The sequence below is a fragment of the Lactuca virosa genome, chromosome 1 (genome assembly GCF_052849685.1).
Source record: "Lactuca virosa cultivar CGN04683 chromosome 1, Lactuca_virosa_CGN04683_v6, whole genome shotgun sequence".
Classification (NCBI taxonomy): Eukaryota; Viridiplantae; Streptophyta; class Magnoliopsida; order Asterales; family Asteraceae; genus Lactuca; species Lactuca virosa.
In genome coordinates this window covers 27,091,287-27,110,533 of record NC_136426.1, presented here as the reverse complement: position 1 = coordinate 27,110,533, position 19,247 = coordinate 27,091,287, and the positions used below count along the sequence as shown (strand labels likewise).

The window sequence follows — 19,247 nt, the reverse complement described above, 5'->3', positions numbered from 1 at the left end:
TTATTCGAATGTCTATTGAGTCTCGTATTGTGTACAATTGGCATGCACGAAGCAAATGGTGAGGGCAACGAAGATGGCGTGAAAGGTAGAATTGGGCCTGTACTACTGAAAGCATCGGATACCTCAATGAGCAAGTTCTTCCTTGATCTAAGCATACAAGGAGCAAGTTCCAAGCTTTATACCTCAATGAAGCTGGAAATGATGTGAGAAATCTGGATCTACAAGTTCTCATTTGATTAAGGCTCCTTCTTCCTCAAATCTCACCAACACACACTAAAAACACACACAAGAGGGTGAAATCTCCTCAAGAGGGGCTAGGGTTTCGAAATGGTACTCAAAGGGTAATGGAGGCTGAGAGATGAGAGGATCATGGCTCATTAAGTTGTTTAAATAGGGTCCAAACCCTAAATTTTAGGGTTTGTCCCCTGCATGCGTACGCCCCGCATAAGAGAAGTACGCCCCGTGTACTCCCATGATTTATGAAATTGGCAAAACTGCCCCCCCTAGGGACCAAATATGCAAAATATTTACATACCAAGGGTAAAGAATGAAAGTACCTTGAATCGGGTGTTACAAGAATTTGATCAAAATTTGCTTAAGTACTTCTATTATCATAATACTGTCACAATACAGTTTTATGTCTGAAAATTGTCCTAAAACAATTTTAGCAACCAATAAAACCGTCATAAATTCGGGTTCAACAGGGACGATAATAAATTCGGGTAAAACAGTTTTAGCAACGAATAAAACCGTCCTAAAACAGTTTTATGTCTGACTTATCTCCAACTCAACCCCAGCCAGGGGCTCTACCCCCAAACCCCGTTCGTTTAGGGGCTTCACCTCTAAATGACAGTCTACTTTGAATTTTGAATAAACTTAAACAAGTATGCACTCCACACATTCCTTACTTGTTTAGTATTCAGCAAGATTAATTTTGGTAAACATGTCAATCTATTACACTTAAATACAATTAATGAAACAATTCACCAACACAGTCTATCAAAGCACTTATTTTAATTTATGTCGGTAAGTTAAAATACTTTTTTTTTAAAGGTTAGCCAAACACCCTAGTCTCAAACAAATTTACTTAAGCGGCGTCTGGAACGTATATTATCAAAACTCGAGGGTTAATTACTCCTTATAACAATGTTTTAAAACCCGGGCCGACCCGGCCGGTTCAACCGATTGGACCGTGACCCGGAGTAGAACCTGGGTCAATTGAGAACGATTTTTTGTAAAATACGGACCGGATCGAACCGGTCGAGTTTCCCCTAAACTGCGGTCGAACCGTTTGTGTTGAACCGGTTAAAACCGGATTGACACGTTTTAATAGGGCTTGGATACAAATACGGATCGGATCGAACCATTTGTGTCGAAACGACTTCTCAATTACAAGGTGACCATGTTGATCATGAAGTTGATAGTGAATTTCAATTACTAAGTGACCGCGAGATCGATGCTTATAATACTCCAATTTCTCAAGATCCATGATTTGGTTTGGTTGTGACGCGTTTGGATCCGTCTAAAACTATGTTTTTTTTTTTTTGTTATTTATACTCTATGTGGTTGTTTATTATGTTTAGATTGATCTATAACATGTTTTGATATGTTTTTTCAATGTTTAAACTTTGTGGACATCAAATTATTGGTTTTATATGTGTATGCATTATGTAAAAAGTCAAAATATATGAAAATAGAAAAAGACCATAAACCGGTAGCGGTTGACCCGTGAACCGATCATCACACCGGGTCATTGCCTTATAGCCGAGATGTTCAAAACTTCAAAATCTTGCGGTCCAAGCCCAACGTCACAAGCCTGAACATCCCATCCGACGGCCCATACTTCCCCAACTCCGATCCAACATCTATAAATAAAAAACCCTTCCTGAAAATCCCATAAACCCTCATTTTAGGGTTCTGAATCATAAACACGCAGTAGGAAGCTCAACGAATCAAATGTATGTTTTGATTTGGTTATTGCATTTGTCTATATGCTCATTGTTACTCTTGGTTCGTTTGTTTTTTTCATTATATATATATTTTTACTGTTACTCTTGGTTCGTTTGAAAATGAAAATAGAAGTGGTTTTAAAGAATACAAAAATCAAAACGTGGATGGATTGGATCTTTTGGCTAGCGAGGAGGGATAGGTTTCTTTCTGATTTTGATTTTGAAAATTAATCCACGAACTTTGCCTATTTAAGAACTTTTACCGTGTACTTTGCAAAATTGTTATTGATCATGGAGTTCAGTCTTATTTATAACATTCCTAAGAGTTAGTATGATTCATGAAGATAATGTCTATCGTATTTCGTGTCAAGATTGAAAATTACTTACAAAAGATAGTGAATTTGACCAACGTACTGCAAAAACTTCATCATTTTGTTATATGTTATATAGCGAAACTTCTTTGATCCTCTGTTTTGCTGGATTTAGGTTTTAACTTACAACCATGGCTTTCTTCAACAAAATGGGCAACATGGTAAGGCAGACTGTAAGTAAGCAGGTCAATCATGAACTATCGGCAGCTAACCCATCTATTTTTCAAGTGATACGATGCATGTCATCGTCAAAACTATTTGTGGGAGGTAATTTCAAATTCCCAACTGAAATATCAAATTTGTGATTCTGTGAAGTCGATCTTGATATTTCCATCAACTTTATTTTTTGCAGGCCTGTCTTATGCCACAGATGAAACGAGCTTGAGAGAAGCTTTTAGTGCATATGGGAATGTCCAAGAAGGTATTATTCATGTTAATTTCCAATAATCCAATCCAAGCATTTGTGTTTATATGGAATTTTGGTAGTAGAAATTATTGCAATAAGTGATTAAATTTGTTCTTGTTTTCAGCTAGGGTTATTGTGGATCGTGAAACTGGTCGATCTAGGGGTTTTGGCTTTATTACTTTCACTGATACTGAGGCTGCTTCTGCTGCAATTCAGGCATTGGATCAAAGGGTAATCATCTTTTTTCTCTCTCCTTTTTTTTTGCTCTTTAAAACCTTTATGTATTAATGAAAAAGTCTGTTGATGATTAAAAAAGTGTTGTCTATTAAGTCGTTCTTTCTGCATTAAGTCAAAAGAGAATACTGATTGCTGATTATTCCACAGGAGTTGCATGGCCGAGTGGTTAAAGTGAATTATGCAAATGATAGGCCACAAGTGGGTGGTGGTGGTGGTTACCGAGGTGGAGGCTTTGGTGGTGGTTATGGTGGAGGTGGTTATGGTGGTGGGGCCTATGGTGGTTTTGGCGTTGATGGTCAGAACATTGGTGTTGCAGGTGGTGTGGGTGGCGGTGATGGTTTTAACAGTGGTGGTTATGGTGGAAATAGTTATGGTAGTGGCGGCTATGGTGGTAATGCTGGTGGCTATTATGATGGAGACAGCAATGTCAGCAGTGGTGATGGTGGCAGGTGAGATGCATCTGAGGCTTGAACTGTGTTTTCTACTGGACCGATATTAATTACTTGTTGGTCATATGGTCTAAAATAAATAGGTAATTAATTCTTTTTTTCTTTAAATTTTTGGTCAAGAGGTTATAACAATTTTGATTGTTTCTGATAAATATGCTTAGATTTGAGCTCATGTTATTTATGGTCAATACAACAGTCTTTGAATCTTGGGCATTTGCAATTACTTATTTATTATAGTTAGTTTCCGCAGATAATACGAATGGGCAAATAATGATATACAGTTTTTCCAATTAGCAAAGTTTAATAAGGATATGTAAAACTGGGTCAAAGTGTTAAGTTACAACCGATTCAAAAGCTTTGAATGATTTGATTATGTGGAATTACACTCTAATTAAAAGGAATCACTAATATGTAACGGGATAAATATACCCATCGCCCAAAAAAACTAACAAATTATAAAATATACTAACCTCTGAAAAGTGAGATAAATATATCTATTATTCTCCATGGAATGCCAAAAAACTACTTTGAATTATGTTTAATCATATACATCTCGAGTTTGGATTAAGTTGTTAATTCTTTCAATGAAAAACGCAAGAAAGGTATTCTCAAAATCTAAGAACACGTAACTCAACAGTTATACAATGTCTTTTGTAATTTCTTTTCTTAATAACTTTTTTCTTATAAAAAAAATAAAAAAGAGTAAATTATAAAAATGGTTCATTTCGTTTTTTACTTTTTTTTTAAGCAAAGTTCATTTTTTTTTTCAAATGTATCACTGCAACTGTGGTTTAATTTTGTTTTGAGTCGTTATATTATATCCTAATGATTATTTTAGTCTTAATTATTTGTTTCCATCATGTATTTATTATTTATAATTTATAGTTTGTTAAATAGACCCAGCTAAAATTAACCTCTCCCTCTCTTCATAGATGCTAAAAACCATCATTGTTAGACCTTACGGAATACAGAGCACGAAGCTCGTCAGGGTCTATGTGACAACAAACAACGAAGATGAACACTATCCCGACCCTCTGTGGTACTTTGTTGTCTTGGAGAATTGTGGTGGGGAGGACGGTAAACCACGACCAATGGGAGGGAAAGGGACCGTTGAACGGTCAAATTTTTGAATTTTTTTTTCTAAATAAAATTTAGACAAAACTGCAAAATAGTACATGTATGATGTATTTTTTTCGAGGTTTAATTAAAACCTTGATTTTTTTGGCTTCATTGTCCATTAGGCATAGTTTCTACGTGAAAATGGTCCATCTGAAAATTAAAAGACTATTATACCCCCTTTTTTTGTATTTTTAATATCTATTTTAACATTTTAATAATTAAAACAATAGAAGGTCTCTCTCTCTCTCTCTCTCTCTCTCTCTTTATATATATATATATATATATATATATATATATATATATATATATATATATATATATATATATAGGAGTAGGATCAAATGAGAACACCTAAAAGGTTGAGAACGCGAGAACGGATCTGGACCATCAAAATATTCAGATCTGAGGCTATTATCAAACGGGTCATTTACGTTTCTAAAACCATAGGTATTAAAGTGTAACTTGTAAAAGGTCACAAGGCTATAATGGTAATTGTAATTTTAACTTGTTCATATAATTTCTCAATCACATATCATATTGTCGTTCAAATTATTTGTCCCCCACTTCATTTCTTTCTCTCTCTCTATACCTAGGTTTTAATCAATTCCTCCCTCAGCCTCTCTCCATCGCACATCGTTTGAATCAATCCTAATCGGAGCATCGCAAGTCTCCACCTCGATGCGTTTTTGGTTTAATCTTTCCTCCATTGCACCATCACTATCCATCTACGCAGCCTACATAACAGGTCGATGAAAGACGTAGGAAGGAAGTGAAGGCAATCGGCGACGTCTGTGGTCGACCGTCGTGATGACGAGGGGAGCGTCTCCGTGGTCGACGAGGCTGAAGAGGAGGAAAGGAGGAGGCAGCGAGGGGTGGGTTGTCGGTCTCGGTGGATCAAAGATGGGGCACCTTTGGTGATTGGATGGATCGAAGAGAAGAAAAAAAGAAAATGGAAGCAGCGGGATGTGGGGTCTGCCATTGGTTTCCGGTGACAAAGCCCCGATATTGGGTTGTTTGGTTATCGAGAAGGCCAACAACGATTCAAAAATAGGTAAGGGTTCTTTTTTTTTTGTTCTTGTTTGATTTGGCAGAATCGATAGGCTATTTTTTTTTGTTCTTGTTTGATTTGGCAGAACTCGATAGGCTCAAGTGGCAACCCTTACAATTGATGGAAGAGATAGCTACACAAAGTTGTAATCAGATTCAAGGTAAAAGGTTGTGCACATAAGCTGTTTGATGATATGCGTGAGAGGGGTATTCATTTATGAATAGCAGGGTATTCATTTGTTAATAACAATGTATTCATTTGTAAATAGCAGTGTAATCATGTGTGAATGAGTGTATTTTATTTATGATTAGAGGTATTGTTTTATTCATTTGTGAATACCAGGGTATTCATTTGTTAATAACAATGTATTCATTTGTAAATAGCAATGTAATCATGTGTGAATAAGTGTATTTATTTATGATTAAATGTATTCTTTTATGAAGAAATGATAATTTTTACACCCCTTTTATTTTCAGTTGGTTAAAAGAAAGGAAGTGGATTACTTGTAAATTGATATGTATTCATTTGTGATTGAAGTAGTATTAGTTTTTTTGAAAAAAAAAATCGTTTATGAATACAAATGTATTGATTTGGGGTTGGATTTCTATTAATTTTTTTGAAAAAAAAAACCGTAAAATATGAGAAAAAAAAATTTAAGAAAAAAAATTAAATTTTTTTAGTCTTAATTTTTTTTGATAAAAATATTTTTTATATTTCATTAATAAGAAAAATAAAAAATCAAATATCTCCTTTTTTGGTAACTGATCCTAAATTTAAGGGAATTTGATAGATTTTATTTTATTTTAATTTAATTAAAATATGCAATTACTTATATGCCCTTATATATTGATTGGTCAAGAACTGTTCTCGCGTTCTCAACCTTTTAGATGTTCTCATTTGATCCTTTCCCTATATATATATATATATTATAGTGTTCTTCCTAAACACACACTCTGAGATTACTCCTTCACCTCGCCTTTGTGAGCCTGCTTTCACGCAGGTAAAATATTGATGATCAACGACAATTAATTTCTCCTCTTTGTTGCAATATGCGAATGTACCTTTCTTTCGTGTTTCATCGAGCACCTGGAGTGCATTGTTATCCTCTTTCCTTTTAAGTTTAATAGTTTACTTGTTCTGGAGAAAATTGATCTAGATAGACGTGGACATGCATGAACAGATTACCTAAACAATATTAAAAAGAAAAAAGCCTTGTAATTCGTATAATATAACAATCAACAAAATCAAATCACAAGTCAGAGAGAAATTTGTATAAGAAGGGGAGTGTCACTGAGATTATAAAAGGGAGCACACAACATAGTCATGAGAGAGAGAGAGAGACCCTCTTATTTTTAAATCATTAAAATAAATAAATAAGTATTTAGATTTTAAAAAACGAAAAAAAAAACATAAAATAAATACCCAAGGATATTAGTCATTTCAATTTACCGATTGACTAACTCTACAACGAAACTGGACCACGAAGCCAGAAAAGTCGGAGTTTGAACCAAAACTCAGAAAAAATGCATACAACATTGACCATTTTCGCAGTTTTGTCTAAAATTTACCTATATAAATACAACATTCAACTACCAGATTTTCAAATCATTCTTCTCTTTATACCCTCTATATATCATATAGATGAAACTTTTTACAAATTTTGATTCGGATGATGGTGGGAAATTTATCTCAACGTTCTTTAATGTTGTGCAACGCATAGACAATGAAGAACATACAAATGTTTTGCGTATAAGAGCGGTTGTCAATCAAGATTGCCAAGTCGTACATGAACTATTGGTACGTGATTATTTTGCCGAGAATTGTCTTTATAATGATGAGACATTCGAACATTGATTCCATCTAAATATGGCGTTATTCTCACATATTAGTAATGTTTTAGAGGCGGGATATCATTATTTTAAACAAAAACCTGATATTAGAGGTAGAATGGGCTTTAGTGGTAATGTGGTATACAAAAATATGTGGCTTCGCTTAGATATTTAGGATACGATATAACTTTTGATGTATCAGACAAGTACTTGAAAATATCTGAGAGGACTACAATTCCCGGTACCGGTACCAGTAATGTTAGTTCAGTTCGGTCCTAGGGATTGACTTTGGATCAAATTCGGTTTTCGGAAAATCAAAAACGGTACTGGTCGGTACCAGTTTCATCCCACGCTCATCCTTGGTTCTACTGTTTCAAAACGGAATCAAATAATTTGTTATGTTTTGTTTCAGTCTTACTGTTAAGTGCATTTTATGCACCTATTTTGCACATCTATTTTTGTCTTTCCATTGTATTTTACGTCCAAATTCTTGTTAGTTAGCTATTTGGACACTTGCATATTTTATTTAGAATGTCTGGTAGTTCACTATCTTCTGATTTAGTTTGCAAGCATTATGGAGCATAGAGCATTGGAGCTACAGAGGCAAGCATGGAGCTTGGATGATGGAGCACGAAGCATTGAAGCATAAAGAGAAGATGGACCAGTCGTGTCACGGAAGAGAACTTGAAGACACAACCCGAGTCATTGCATTTCATCATAACGAATAACCACGTTTGAAGCACGGTCTGTGTCACACTGATACGGGTTATGTTTGTTATGTTCATCATATATTTGAGCAACATGCCTCTGGGTGAAGCTAGACCGAAGCTAAGTTTGAAGACTGATTTGAGTTTTAGCAAAAAGCATGGCCTTGATTCAAAAACACATGGCCATGGTCAAAACACTTGGCCATGCTAAAAAAATGGATGGTATTTGAGGCAAGCAAGTGAGCAGTTACTTGTGGTGTTAAAAAGGAGGAAATCGACCATTTTACACAAACATACGGTTTTGAGAGCAACAATGGGCCTTTTGGCCTTGATTCAAAAACACATGGCCATGGTCAAAACACATGGCCATGCTAAAAAATGGATGGTCTTTGAGGCAAGCAAGTGAGCAGTTACTTGTGGTGCTAAAAAGGAGGAAATCGACCATTTTACACAAACATACGGTTTTGAGAGCAACAATGGGCATTTTGGAGCTTTTGAAGATACCAAATCATTGAAAACATTTTTGATTTCCATTTGTAAGAATTAAACAATTCCAAATCTATATTTTTGTTTGATTTGTTCTTAGCCATGTGTGGCTAAGAAACCCTAATTTCTAGTTCTTGTTCAAGACATGTTAATTGTTTAACTTGAAGCATATGACTTGATATTTGATTTATGATTCTATTCTAGTGATTATGTTCTTGTTTAAACTATAATATTTGAATTTGATTTATGTTTGATTGACCACTTATATGAATTGAATTCTTGTGTAGTTAATCAACTTTTAGGGCACCTAATCGTTCTATAAAGTTAATGATTAGTAACAAACAATAAGTTTTCTTGTTGTAGAGCACATGTCACATATTTTAACACTTCCGAATGTATGAGAAGAAATAAACATTATTGGGAAGCTTGTACAACACTGAATGCAAATTTTCAATACAATCTAAGAGCGTGTTTAGGTTGAATTATTAAAGCTAGGTCTCGTCAAATAGTGTGTTTTGGTTAGATAATTTGGCAAGCGAGAGGTATTAGAGAGTGTTAATATCTTTCAGTACCAACTTAGAATAACAATCATGAATTGTTTTCATAATCAAGTTAAATGACAAGTGACAACATTGGAAACTAGAACTAGAACCATTTCTACAACTTATTTACAAATCTATTTAGTTTTTTGCATGTTTTCAAAGTATATTATTATTTACATTATTTCAAATTTTGCATATAAATCCCCTTTTTGTCACTAAAGTGCTTTGTGCAAAAAAGGTAAAGACTTTTGTTTCTGTGTCTTTAAGGATCGACCCTGCTTGCTTTGTACTAATTTTTAGTGCATTGAAACTGTGTATTTAGACTTTAGAGTCTACAGTACCCCTATCATTTATTGAGTTTGACACACCTTGCAATTACCAAACTCTATATAAATTCTTTGTCCGGTCCAGTTCTATTCCATCAAGTTTATTTGCTAAACGCTACCTAAACAGATGAGAAATTTTTTAAAATAATAATGTATTTTGAAAGTAAATATTTCGAGAACGTTGGTTATAAAGGTTATTTTATGAAAACAAGGTTATTATGTGATATATTATTTGATATTTTATTAATGAAAATAAATTAAAAATTAATGAAAGGCAAAATAATATTTTAGATAGAACAGATAAGACCATCGAAACAAAATAAAATTACAAGAAAATCCAATGTTACAATTAAAAAATTTGTAAACCATGAGAATTAAGAACCATTTTGGAATCTCTAAATATTATTAAAAGAGAACCTTTAATTCTAACTTGAAGAAATCAGAGTCATTGATTGCATTTCAATCCTATATATCCCACCCTTGGATTATTTGATGACATTATCTTTGTCAACCCTTTTATTTTTGTCCACAAATTTTATTAAACATATATTACGTTTTAAATTAGGAAGTTTATTAATGATAATTAAATTTCACCAAAAATATCTAAATATTATTAAAAGAGAACCTTTAATTCTAACTTGAAGAAATCAGGGTCATTGATTGAATCCTATATATTCCACCATTGGATTATTTGCTGACATCATCTTTGTCAACCCTTTTATTTTTGTCCATAAATTTTATAAAACATATATTATGTTTTAAATTAGGAAGTCTATTAATGACAATTAAATTTCACCAAAAATAAAATGAATTAAATTAGGAATTTTATTAATAACTATTAAATCTCACCAAAAATAAAATGAATTAAATTAGGAATTCTATTAAGGATAATTGAATCTCATCAAAAATAAAATGAAAAAATGCCCCGCCCCATCCCTCGTTACCAGTACCCCTACCATTTCTCCATTTTTTCTTTACATAATTTATCTAACCTAAGTTTTATAGAGGGGAAGAAAATGGGTAAAGAAGAAATAGAATATATGTCGGCTTTGATCTGTGTAGACTAGTCTTGTGTTCGATCATCATTAAAGAAATAGGAATGATATTGAGATAAATTTCTTTGGATTCTAATTTAATTTGGTCGTAGTTTAGATCGATTTTGGGTACGTTTTATATTATGTTTCTTTTATTCTGTTTCAACTATGAAGTTCCAATCTATAAAACCTTTCGATTTAAGTTTAAATCCATAATGGTTACATTTTATGAATTTGCTTCGATTTTTGTTCTTATGATCTGTATTGTTGATTTTGATTTTTTAAGTTATAGATATCTGGAGAGCAAAATGATGGACACAGCAGCACCGCTACCTCTCATCCATTGTTTCAATTTGGAAGATATGTCCACTAGGTAGTGAATTTGTATATGTCGATTTTCTTTTTTATTTTTACATTTTGTATATTCATTTAGTCAATGCTTTTTTTGTGGCTTACCAGGTCGTGAATGAAAGATATACTCGAGTCAATATCTATAATGCTTTACCCATTCGATCCCTTCCTGGATTTAGAGATGGAATTTAAACCCTTATACCATTGAGTGATCCACATATTCTACAACTCAGCAAAACCCAGTAGTGATATGTGTTTTGATTTATTGTAAAAAACATCTTTAAAAATACAATGTGGGCTCTCAGAAATAAGTTATTCACTTATCCTTTTTTAATATTATAAAAAAACATCTTTTAGACTCAATAGCAAAGAAAAGACAAATTTTTAGTATATCATGTAAACAGATTACATCGATAAATCTTATTGGAAAATGTTTGAAATTGATTAATTTTGGTTAATTAGCAGTTTTTTTTGGTTAACTTGTGTTGTCTGGGCATGCCGAGAAGCATAGTAAGAATCTTGCACAACCTTATTCTTTCGTTTAACTGGTTTGAATCTTCTTACTGGGTTTACTTTCTCAATGATAAATGGGTACACCCTACACTCTTGAAAATAGGGTTGGTAACATTGTGAGTATCAAGGTTTTCTCAGCAATAAGAGAAGATATTAGTATAAAAGTTGCAATATAAACCATTTTTAATTACATAATAATAACTAAACAAAGATATGTGAATGATTATCTTTATAATTTAAATTGCAATATATAACATAAAAATCGTATGAAATTTTCATTGTTCCATTCCATGCCTCACAAACATGTTTCTGGAATGGAATTACTTATTCTATTATCCTGCATTTACGATTACCTATCCATACCATTTCTTTGTTGTTCCATTCTTTGCAACCTCACATATCTCAAAAAAGTAATTCAGAAATCCATCATACAATAGAAAATGTTTTATAAACTCCTACAATGGAAGAAGAAAGATAAGACTAAATGAGTGTATGGTGTTAATCTAATTATGATGTTCTTTCGACTCTATTTGCATGTTTCTAGCTTGTTTGTAGTATTGTCTATAAAATATTGTTGTTATATTTGAAAGTTCATTTTATCATTTTCATCTTTTTGTGTGTATATTTTAATCTTTCAGGTTTTTTTAAAGTATTTGAGGGACCGTTTTTCCTTGGGAGTGGGGTGAAGTCAAGGGCCCTAAAACTGGAGGGTAGTTGTATTTAGAGCCACTTAAATATTGAAGATTTTTGTTGGCATTAATTTCAATAATCATATGTACCCTAGAAGAGATATCATAACCATAGTTTATTTTATATAATGTTTTTTTGTATATTTATTAAATGTTGTACAGGTGATGTCTACAAGGTGTTGGTTTTTTTTTGTTGGCAAGTTATTACGCTATCTAACACCCCAATAATCTATAATATTTGTATAAGATGGTGACAATTATTATATTTTATTGCAGCTTCTCTTCATATTGATTATCTAATGTGGTTTGAGTTATGGAATGCTGTCACTGAGAGGATTCCACATTGTGGGGCGTTGAAATTAATTACAGAATGAGGCATGATTTATATGCCTTTTTGGGTATTGATGGAAATGTTTAATTCTTGCTCATATAGATCCATAAGTATTTTACAATATGCTCTTTTAACCTTATATTATGACCTTTTCTGGAAAAAATTGCTTTTATTATTCAACTTTGAAAAAAAAAATCATATATAGCATTGTACTCTTAAAAAAATGAGCTTTTTTGATTTATTTTTAGTTGTTATGGAAAGTTACATTTTTTGTATATTGAAGATCATTTAAAGGATTGTCTTCTGGAAAACAAAATATTCATTAATAACATTAAACTTTGCAAAAAAAGTTCATTAATAGCATCGTAGTTTCAAAAAAGGATTTTTTCGTATTCTTATTGGCTAATCTAGAAAAGTGTTATTTTTTCGTATTCATTAATAGCATCGTAGTTTCAAAAATAGGATTTTTTTGAAAACATTTTGTTAATGGAAAGTACATTTCATTTTCTTTCGCATATAGACCATTTATGTCAAAAACATTTCAAATATGGACCATTTATGTATTTTTGTTCACAAGTGAACCATTTATGTAATATATAAATTTAAATGTTAATCAGTAGGTCATTAATATGACAAATTTCTAGGGAAATTTTGTTTTTAGTATTGAAATTTGCAAAAAAAAAAAAAAGGTTTATTAACGGCATTGTACTTAAAAAAATATTATTTTGGAATATTTTTAGATGATATTAAAACGTTTCATGTTTTCCAACATTGAAGCTCATTTGCAGGACAGTGTTCTGGAAGCAAATTTCATTAACAACGTTGAACTTTGCAAAAAAAAATTCATTAATAACATCGTACTTTTAAAAAATAACTTTTTTTTTGGAAATCTTTAACTGCATGTAGATTCCTTGAATCCCTACCTTGATGAACATATGTGGATAAATCTTTTTGGAAAATGATAAAATCCTCATATGACAACCCGAACAAGAAAAAGAAAAACCCAATTTTGACTAACCCAATTTCTTCAAAATCTTTATTCATTTTAGTAGCTTACACACCATTTAAATGCTCTCAAAATAGCATATGAAATAACTTTGAGATGTAATAAAGCTAAAATGTTATTTGACATGTTTTGTACTTTCTAATGATCATTACCAGGAAACATTTGAAATATTTTTTTACCAGAAAGAATGTGATCAATATACAAAACAATGTTGCATATTCATAACCTAATGTTCTTAAGTTACTGTAATAAGGTCTTCCTGTAATAGTTGATTGGCCCTACCCAACTATCCCATGCAAGTTAATGGATTTATGTTGTTCTAAATGTGTTAAAATGCTTCACTTAGGTGTTACTCAACACATGGTCTGCGAACTATCCACATTGATTTCATGATTGAGAAGAACACATCACATCGACCAAGATCAGACCATCAACCATATTAGTGACCCCCACTGAGATTAGCAAATGTAATTTGAGTAATCATCCAAAACAGACAATGAACTTTGAACTATAATAAATCTAAAATCAATTCCTAAATTGTACATCAAACTTCCAACGTTAAACCTTGAACATTTTCAATTAATGTTATCGAGTTGATATGCATTTGATTATTTAGATATATCGTAAATTGTTTAGCTTCCCTTGTTGAGTTATGGCGTGAATGTAAAGTTTTATGTTTAACCGTAAACATGAGGCTTTAGTTTGGTTGTCTAACTAATGATTTGGATGAGACAAAAAAATTTGATGAGTAGATTCTTAAAATTACTGAAGGTAATACTGGTGGCCCTAATGATGGTGAAGTTGAAGTTGAATTTCCAGAAGACGTTGTTGTTCGCTCTACAGGTGACCATATTCATTCAATTGTATCCACCATTTATCCATCATTTGAAAACCATCTTGATGATCCATCATATTTTCAAGATAAAGCTATTTTGGTACCTACAAATGAAGAATTCGATGCTACCAATGACTACATTTTAGGATTGATGAAAGATGAAGGGAAAACATATATGAATTCAAACTCTTTATGTGAGATAGATTTATCAGATTTTTTTGAGGAATCAATCTACTCTTTAGTTGTGTTGAATGGTTTTAAGGCGTCTAGAATTTCCAACCATAAACTTACACTAAAAATAGGTGTTCCAGTCGTGTTACTTGGTAATATCGAACAAACCAAAGGACTATGCAATGGTACTAGCCTACTAGGTTACATATTGTTAGGATTGGAAGACACGTCATTGAAGCCTGAATCATATATTCTAGATTCTTCAACGAGACTACTTATATACCTTACATGAATTTAACTCCGTCTAATAAAAGAATCTCATTCCGTTTTTAGCTGAGGCAATTCCCCATAGTTGTTTATTTTGTTATGGTCATTAACAAAAGTCAATGGCAATAAGTATCAAATGTTGGATTATACTTACGTAGACCCGTCTTCACTCATTGTCAGTTATATGTTTTTTGTTTCTCGTGTCACAAGTGAAAAAGGATTGAAAGTAATCATATATGACGAGGAAGGTCGTCCAACTAATAAAACAAAAAGTTATGTCTACAAAGAGATTCTTCAACGATTATAAATATTCAAGTGTTTCATTGTTTTTTTTTTCCCAGACATTTCAATATTACCAATAATACTAAATCTGTTTCTGTTACTTTATCTATTTTTACAGTACCGACTTTTTTATACCTTTATATGTATATTTTAACATGTTCTCTCCGTTTTACGCCGCTCGTAATCTAGTTTACTCTAATACTAAGGTGCTGTTTGATTTTCTGAAGCAAAAATTTATGAAGTCTGCGGACCACCTCTGCAACCCTCTGCAGTAGAAGAGGTGGACCAAACGGCTGCAGAGTGTAATAAGAAGCGTGCTTGTTTTTTTAACATTTGCATACTGCTGCAGATATTAAAAAATTAAAATAAACTAATTTTATAAACCGAAAATAGTTTTTTAATACGTAAAATTTAATAATGTATAACATTTCGGCAACAATTAATGATATTTCAGTAAAAAATAATGATATTTCAACAAAAAATAAAGATATTTTAGTAAAAAATAATGATATTTCATTAATAAATTATCATTATTGAATATAAAAAAACAAAAAAAAAAATTCAACAAGAATAAACAAAAAAAAAACGAAAAAAAAGATGAAATAAAATTTCAACAACATATAATCAAAATTACAGCAAGAAAAAAAGAAAAATAAGAGGTTGGAAGAGGCAGTACAAGTGCTGCGCCAAACAGAGCACGCGCAGAGGTTTTTGACTCCGAATACTTTTAAAAAACAAACAATTGCGAGATGGAAAGTGCTGCGCGTGTGCTGCACCGCGCAGCAATAAGAGGTTTGAAGAGTTTTTTTTCCAAAAACAATGTAAACTCAACAAATTCCATTATTTTTCTTGGGCGGAAAGTTGATACATTGCGATGAGGGGAGGGGAGAGAGCGCTGAATTAGATATCGTGAAATACACGAGACTCCTCAAATTTCGAGGCTAACGTCGATCTCCGTGAGCCTCGTCCTCTGTCTAAACCCCCTCCATAAAACCACCCTAAAACCCTAAACCGACGAACGAAAGGTTGAAAGGACTGCTAAAAGCAACTGCTCGATTTCATGGCGGTCACCAGCAGTAGCACTACAGCTTCTGAAGGAATTCAAGGAACAAAATCTTCAGCAACAATTGTTTTAACAAACTCGCCACACAATCAATTCTTTGGCAAGTTTAATCTTCGTCCTCTATCTTAATGTTTTGATTAACAACCTGTTCACGCATTCTAATTGAACTAATCGTGCGCGGTAAATTAGATTTGTGGTTGAAATGAGTCCTCGAAAGTTGTTGTCTGATTTTAAATACTTCGTTACTGGTTTGAGATCGAAAAATGTTAGCCGTGTGATATTTAGCTTTAATTTTTAGAGTTTTAATGTTCCGATCTATAATGAAACTGGTGTATGATGTAGACGGAGAGATATCGTAGTCTTGCTTTCCGAAGGCATTGGTGTTATTTGTGCATCAGATGATAGTAATTGCATTCTAAAGTTGGAGAATGAACAATGAAGAACTTAGATTGCATTTACGTGACAAAGTATAACTCATGTTTAGCAGAAAAGTGTAGGATTTTCAATTTTGTGTCATTTAAGATAGAAAGTGACTGTCAGTTACCCTGTCCATTGAACAAGTGCATCGAGTTGAGCTCGGGTGAAGAAGAACCTAATATGTCCCTAATCCAATCCTAATTTGAACTTCTGTGCATTCTAAAGGCCGACTGTATGTGACTATTGTATGTATTATTTGTAGTAATCAGTTTTATCCAAAATTAGATTAAGTCCTTATCATTTTTTGAAGTTGAAAAGCAGCCTACCCAACCTAACTGTGAATTGAAGACACTTACTATTATGCAAAGGTAGTATAAGTTTATAACTATCATATATGCAGTGCTTTAAAAGGATGTTACACTTTCTTTATCAAAGTGGTTGAGATTGAAAATCAAAATACTTCTTACCTCTTAGAAAAAACAGAGTTCTCATGGTAATGTGCTAACACATTTCAGTTTGGAGAGAGTTCTTATGGGGAGCCCTTGCTGGTGGCTTTGGGGAAGGGATGATGCACCCAATTGATACCGTGAAAACTCGAATCCAAAGTCAAGCCATTTTGACTCAAAGCCAGGTCTGTTATGGTTTTCTTACAATCAAATTTAAACTCCGAGGAACAAGAAAGATATAACTTGGGTTCATTTTCTTGGATGTTGACACTTTATAACTTGGTGATGTTGGTGCATTGTTTTCCTATGATCAGAATCAAAAGACTATATTACAGATGGTCAGAGCTGTCTGGGGTGCTGATGGTTTAAGAGGTGAATTCTCTTCCTTTAAAATTATTATTTTTCCTTTCTATGTGTGAATCATATGCTTTTACATGTGACTCCTTTCCTGACCTATAGTGGCACAATGTGCAAACTTTAAGCATTTTCTTACATCTTCCCTTTTGCTAAAAATCTACCTGATTGTTAGGTTTTTATAGAGGGGTGGCACCTGGGGTAACTGGATCTCTTGCAACGGGTGCAACATACTTTGGTGTCATAGAATCCACCAAAAAGTGGATTGAAGAAACACATCCGAATCTTGGAGGTCATTGGGCCCATTTCATTGCTGGTGCTTTAGGCAAGTAGTAACTCTTGTTTTTGTGACAAATTGATGAATTTCCATTCACTTTCACTTTCAAGATACGATTAATTAATACATACGAAGAATAAATAAAATTAAATAATTTGTTTGTTTTGTTTTTGTTTATCTCCTCGAAACCATAACAGGAGATACACTTGGGTCTTTTATATATGTTCCTTGCGAGGTGATTAAGCAACGTATGCAGGTTCAAGGAACAAAGAAATACTGGAGTTCAGTTGTGATGAAAGATGGTGCATCTGATGCCAGTTTGAGTATGTATGGATACTATTCTGGAATGTTTCAAGCTGGATGTTCAATATGGAAAGATCAAGGACCAAAGGGACTATATGCAGGGTATACTTTTTACTTTTATTTTATTACCACCCCTCAAATTTCCACTTTTAGCTAGTGCTTTTTATGACTGAAAAAACCTGTTTGTTTTGCTTTGCTTGATGGAATGGAAATATGGAATTGTTCCTGAAAAGAAATATTAACCTTTTCAGTCCCTGAAGTAATTTTTTTTTTTTCACGTTTTCCGTTAAGTCCATGTGAAATGACCTGTTTTTTTGTTACTATTTTCTTGTTTTATTGGTAGGTATTGGTCTACACTTGCAAGGGATGTCCCATTTGCTGGTTTAATGGTAGTTTTGTCATTCCATTTTCCACCTCTTATTCTCTTTATTCATCCGAGTGTACTCTATTTAATTAATAATAGCAGGCAATAAAACATACAATAATCAATCTACAAGACACTTAATATATTTATTTACATATGCAGGTTACGTGTTATGAAGCGTTGAAAGAAGTAACAGAATACGGGAGGCAAAAGTGGTTCCCTAATTCAAGATTCCATGTCAATAGTTCTTTTGAGGGGCTTGTATTGGGAGGAATAGCTGGAGGTATTATTATTATTATTATTTTTTATTACATGGTTTTGAAGGATTTATTAACATGATGAATGTAAAACATGCACAGGTGTTAGTGCATATCTTACAACTCCTTTAGATGTAATCAAAACAAGGCTACAAGTACAAGGCACAATCGTAAGATATAATGGTTGGATGGATGCATTTCGTAGAATATGGTTGATTGAAGGTGCAAAGGGGTTTTTTAGAGGAAGCATTCCACGGGTGATATGGTATGTTCCAGCTTCTGCACTTACATTCATGGCTGTTGAATTCCTCAGAGACCAATTCAATGAGACAAAGACACCAAACACAGATACAGTCACTAGCTTAATATTAGACAAAAGTAAGCCTCCTTTGCAACAAAATTAGATTTACTGAGAAGAATGAGAATAGCAAAATACTTTTAAACTAAACTAAGTGAATTCTTTTTGGTGGGCCATAATAGGGTTGGCAACCAACTTTTACTCTTTTTGGTGAATAGTAACAAGTTTCACCTTTTTGGTGAATGTTAATATTCTTAATCAAACCATCTAATTCCTTCACTATAATAATATTTCTCACACATATGCTCTATTACAACTCTTTAAACCTATGAATCTAGTTCCCTTTGTTTATTTGTGATTTTGTCGTTAGGTATTGATTCTAGCAAAAAAATGTCAAAATTTAAAAAGATTTTTTTTTCCTATGCACATATTTCCTTTTGTTAAATGAAAAATGAAAAACAACGGATATTAATATCATTTATATTCCGAGACGAAAGAACTTTTTGTTATATACTTAAAT

General features: G+C 32.8%; 2 protein-coding genes across 2 annotated transcripts; both read left to right on the top strand.

The window, feature by feature from the left end:
- Positions 1 to 1,889: 1,889 nt before the first annotated feature.
- On the top strand, positions 1,890 to 4,695 carry LOC145104143 (glycine-rich RNA-binding protein 3, mitochondrial-like). The gene is made up of 6 exons (XM_079041427.1): positions 1,890 to 1,958; positions 2,436 to 2,587; positions 2,673 to 2,741; positions 2,851 to 2,957; positions 3,111 to 3,412; positions 4,345 to 4,695. Exons 2-6 carry the CDS (start codon positions 2,452 to 2,454, stop codon positions 4,349 to 4,351), a joined length of 621 nt encoding a protein of 206 aa, XP_078897553.1. The 5' UTR covers positions 1,890 to 1,958; positions 2,436 to 2,451; the 3' UTR covers positions 4,352 to 4,695.
- An 11,114-nt stretch (positions 4,696 to 15,809) lies between these two features.
- Positions 15,810 to 19,037, top strand: LOC145158590 (Mitochondrial substrate carrier family protein). The gene is made up of 8 exons (XM_079077484.1): positions 15,810 to 16,111; positions 16,944 to 17,059; positions 17,189 to 17,246; positions 17,404 to 17,553; positions 17,703 to 17,910; positions 18,152 to 18,197; positions 18,335 to 18,455; positions 18,532 to 19,037. Exons 1-8 carry the CDS (start codon positions 16,009 to 16,011, stop codon positions 18,831 to 18,833), a joined length of 1,104 nt encoding a protein of 367 aa, XP_078933610.1. The 5' UTR covers positions 15,810 to 16,008; the 3' UTR covers positions 18,834 to 19,037.
- The last annotated feature ends 210 nt before the right edge of the window (positions 19,038 to 19,247 follow it).